This window comes from Drechmeria coniospora, chromosome 01 (genome assembly GCF_001625195.1).
Source record: "Drechmeria coniospora strain ARSEF 6962 chromosome 01, whole genome shotgun sequence".
NCBI classification, from domain to species: domain Eukaryota; kingdom Fungi; phylum Ascomycota; class Sordariomycetes; order Hypocreales; family Ophiocordycipitaceae; genus Drechmeria; species Drechmeria coniospora.
The window spans coordinates 10125071-10128864 of NC_054389.1; the positions used below are offsets into that span (position 1 = coordinate 10125071).

A 3794-nucleotide genomic window follows, 5' to 3' on the forward strand; every position below is an offset into this window, starting at 1 on the left:
CGTACATTTAAGCATTTCATACGCAGTATCAGAATTCTTGTTCATGACGGAATGCCTGTACATGTAATTAAGCTGTTACTCATACAATTCGACAAGACAAATTACGATGTAGTATTGCCTCATTTCACGGCATAATCAACCCGGTTAGGCAAGTCATCGTATACATTACAGGTAGTTGCACGTGTTGGTGCTGCCTACAGTGAGGAAGTGCTACTGTAACTCTGCATCTACAAGCAGGACATACTTCCTGTAGTTGTACATGTACCTGCGGTACGAGTAATACGGAGAACCTAATGTCATGTATGTACTCCGAACGAAGCGCTGACATGTACGGATAACCTGTGCGGTATTATTCAAGTACGGTGTACCTTGAGTACAATGGAGGAGTCTTCAGGACATGCGCTAGCAGGAGAAGGTCTCCACATTGTTCGCGCTGAGCTCCATAAGCAAGTACATGCACCCAGGGCACGGAGTATTATGAACCTGGTAATCCTCCATATTAATGGAACTTTCCATTCCAACTCTGTACCTAGTTAGTACAAGTACGTTCAGATAAGCACCGCTTTGTCTTTACTTATGCGAAAAGGCCTTCGTTCGATCCCATCAGTAGCGGGCAAAACGCCTATGAATGGTCGAGATTCGAATGCCGCAATCGAGCCAGCCATTCCACGTACAGTGCTGTAGGTACCTACCACGAACGAGTGGTTCTTAGTTGTACTAGCTCACCTACATCCAATACGTCAAGGAAAAACGACGAGATATGCGTTGGTTGCAAGTAAGTACTTGCAAGTACTGTACGTACGAGGAGGATACTGTTCATGCAAGAATTATACTTGGATGGTACTGTACATGCACCCGTACGGCGTATGCCCAAGTACAGTAAGTAAGTAGTCTTAAGAGACTTACTTACAGTAGGTACTCCGTACTCGGCGGAGTAGTAATACCTGAATAAAAGTACGGAGCACGGAGTCGTGCATTTAAACGGGTTGGCCCTGTTGACAGTCCATTCACCCCCCACATGAGGCTCAAATTTTCATCATGTGCTCGATATCCTGCCCAATCCAACCCGTCGTGATGGTTCTAGTTTGAAAGTTTGGCAAAACCACATTCGTTTTATCGGCCAGTCACTCCTTTATTGTTTTCTTTCCCATTGTTGTCTCGTAGTCGTTGCCTGCCGCTCTTTGTGTCGCCGAGGTACACTTGCATCCATCCATCTACTTACTGTACCGTCCAGCAGCTTGACAGCTTCGCCCGCCACTTCCACAATCGTTTCTTCACCTTCGCCGCCACTCGTTTACCATCAACCCCGCCTTCGACTGACCGGACCCTTGTTTGGTTGGCATCGCGAGATAACATGGCCGTCTCACGCCTACTGTTGCCACTCCTCGCTCTCGCGGGGAGTGTCGTGGGCGAGCTGCAGCCGATTGAAGTCAAGGTACTACGCTTGCTGCGACGCCACGTCACTTTCCGCTCACATGAATCGTCCTTCGGCCCCAGGGCTCCAAGTTTTTCTACAAGAACGGAACCCAATTCTTCATGAAGGGAATCGCGTACCAGCAGGAGCTCGGCCCTGGATCGAGTGGCAACGGCCTTTCGTACGTCGATCCCCTCGCCGATGAAGAGTCGTGCAGACGGGACGTTCCTCTTCTGAAGGAGCTGGGCACGAATACGATACGGACGTACGCAGTCGACCCGACTGCCGACCACTCGGCTTGCATGAAGTTGCTCGACGAAGCCGGCATCTACGTCATTTCGGACCTCGGAAACCCCCTCGAATCCATCAACCGCAATACTCCCCAATGGAACACGGCTCTTCTGAAGCGATACCTGCTCGTGGTGGACGAACTGGCCAGGTACTCCAACGTCATCGGCTTCTTCGCCGGAAACGAGGTGACGAATGCCAAGAACAACACGGACGCCACGGCCTACGTAAAGGCCGCCGTGCGGGATGTCAAGAAGCACATCAAGGAGAGCAAGGAGATTACCCGCTGGCTCGGCGTTGGCTATGCCGCCAACGACGACCCGGATGTCCGCGACAACATGGCCGACTACTTCAACTGCGACACCGTCGAGGACTCGATTGACTTTTGGGGCATCAATATTTACTCGTGGTGCGGCGACAGCGACATGAAGACGGCCAGCTTCGGCAAGCAGATGGACTTTTTCCGAAACTACTCTCTCCCTACTTTCTTTGCCGAGTACGGCTGCAACCAGGTCCCGGGCGGTGCCGAGGGCCGGCTGTTTACCGAAACGACGGCTCTGTACTCGGATGAGATGACCGAAGTCCTCAGCGGCGGCATCGTCTACATGTACTTTCAGGAAACGAACGACTATGGTACGCCGCATCGCGCACCCGCCTTCCCTCCCAGTTCCCCCTCCCCTCCTGATCATCAATCACCGCCGCCGGTGCGCTCGCTCATCTTCCTCCCAGGTCTTGTCAAGGTTGAAAAGGGCAAAGCCAAGAAGATGAAGAACTTTGCTGCTCTGAAGAAGCACGCCAACGGCGCCCGCCCGACGGCACTGCACATTGACGACTACAAGCCTGCCGGCATGATGCGCCAGTGTCCGGCCGTCACGAGCAACTGGGAGCTGAACAAGGCCCTCCCTCCGACGCCGGATCAGGGTGTCTGCGATTGCATGGTAAAGTCTCTATCCTGCGCGCCAGCATCCGACATTACGGCAGAGAAAATGGGCGAGGTGTTTGGCATCATCTGTGGCAGGGACCCGTCAGCCTGCGTTGGCATCAGCGGCAACCCTGCCACCGGTATCTACGGCGCGTACAGCATGTGTGACGACAAGGCCAAGTTGGCCTTTGTTCTCGATGCCTATCATCAGAAGCAGAACGGTGAAGCCGGGTCCTGCGACTTTGGTGGTGCCGCAGCTCCGCAGACGCCCTCGAAGGACGCCTCTTGCGCGGCGTCCCTGTCCTCCGCAACAGATGTCAACAAGTGGGCTGCGAGTGCCACCTCGCCGGCCGGAAAGGCGACAAAGAGTGAGGAAAACACGGGCGCCCACGGCGTGTCTTTCCCACCCGCCTTCTCCGCCGGTCGCCTGATGATTCGTCTCTACACTGTCGTTGCGCTGAGTGCTGGCGTGGCCGTCATTTTATTCTAATGGTTTAGTTTTACACGTTGATCTGTACAGAATGTCAGTTGGCTGAGACATGGCGCACTCCAACAATTCTGCAGCAGTAAGACGTCATTTTATCGGTAGCATAGTCTTGTTATGACGGATCCTCCGGACAGATGGGTACTGTTGGGAACAAAACTACAAAATAATATCTTCGACCACGAAAAAGGGGAAGGGATATCCGCCATTGTACAAAGTACTCTGTATGCTCTTCGTGTGTAGAACTTGACGTGGAATACTCTGTACACATTCATGCTATGGAATTGTCAAAATTCGGCCTCCCACGTACATCGACAACATCCAAGCAAAATAACTTCATTTATCACGTCCACAGCGTACTCGTGCAAGGATCGCTATGTTGTACGTCATCGAACCATGCCCAAGACAAACATGATATAATGATGCCATCCGGAGGACTGCCCGTCATCGTGTGCGCAGTACGTGGCACTAAATACTATGATAGCGGTACCAGGTACTGCAACCAGGCACCAGCGCCCGTGATATAACTCTAAGCGCATCATACCTGGTGCTAATGTACCTAGCTCTACGGAATATTACAAGTATATAATACATGTATTACTTGCACTTACAGTACATACAAGTACCCTACATAGTACTGCCTACCTACCTAGTACATTACTGCAATTGCATGTCTTGTACCTCCA

General features: G+C 51.9%; 1 protein-coding gene across 1 annotated transcript; it reads left to right on the forward strand.

Annotated features, from left to right (window-relative positions):
- Positions 1 to 1354: 1354 nt before the first annotated feature.
- DCS_02681 (beta-1,3-glucanosyltransferase) lies at positions 1355 to 3114 on the forward strand (the record flags this gene model as incomplete). Its single annotated transcript, XM_040800008.1, has 2 exons — positions 1355 to 1435; positions 1498 to 3114. The coding sequence occupies 2 exons, from the start codon at positions 1355 to 1357 to the stop codon at positions 3112 to 3114; spliced, it is 1698 nt and encodes a 565-aa protein (XP_040660891.1).
- Positions 3115 to 3794: the final 680 nt, after the last annotated feature.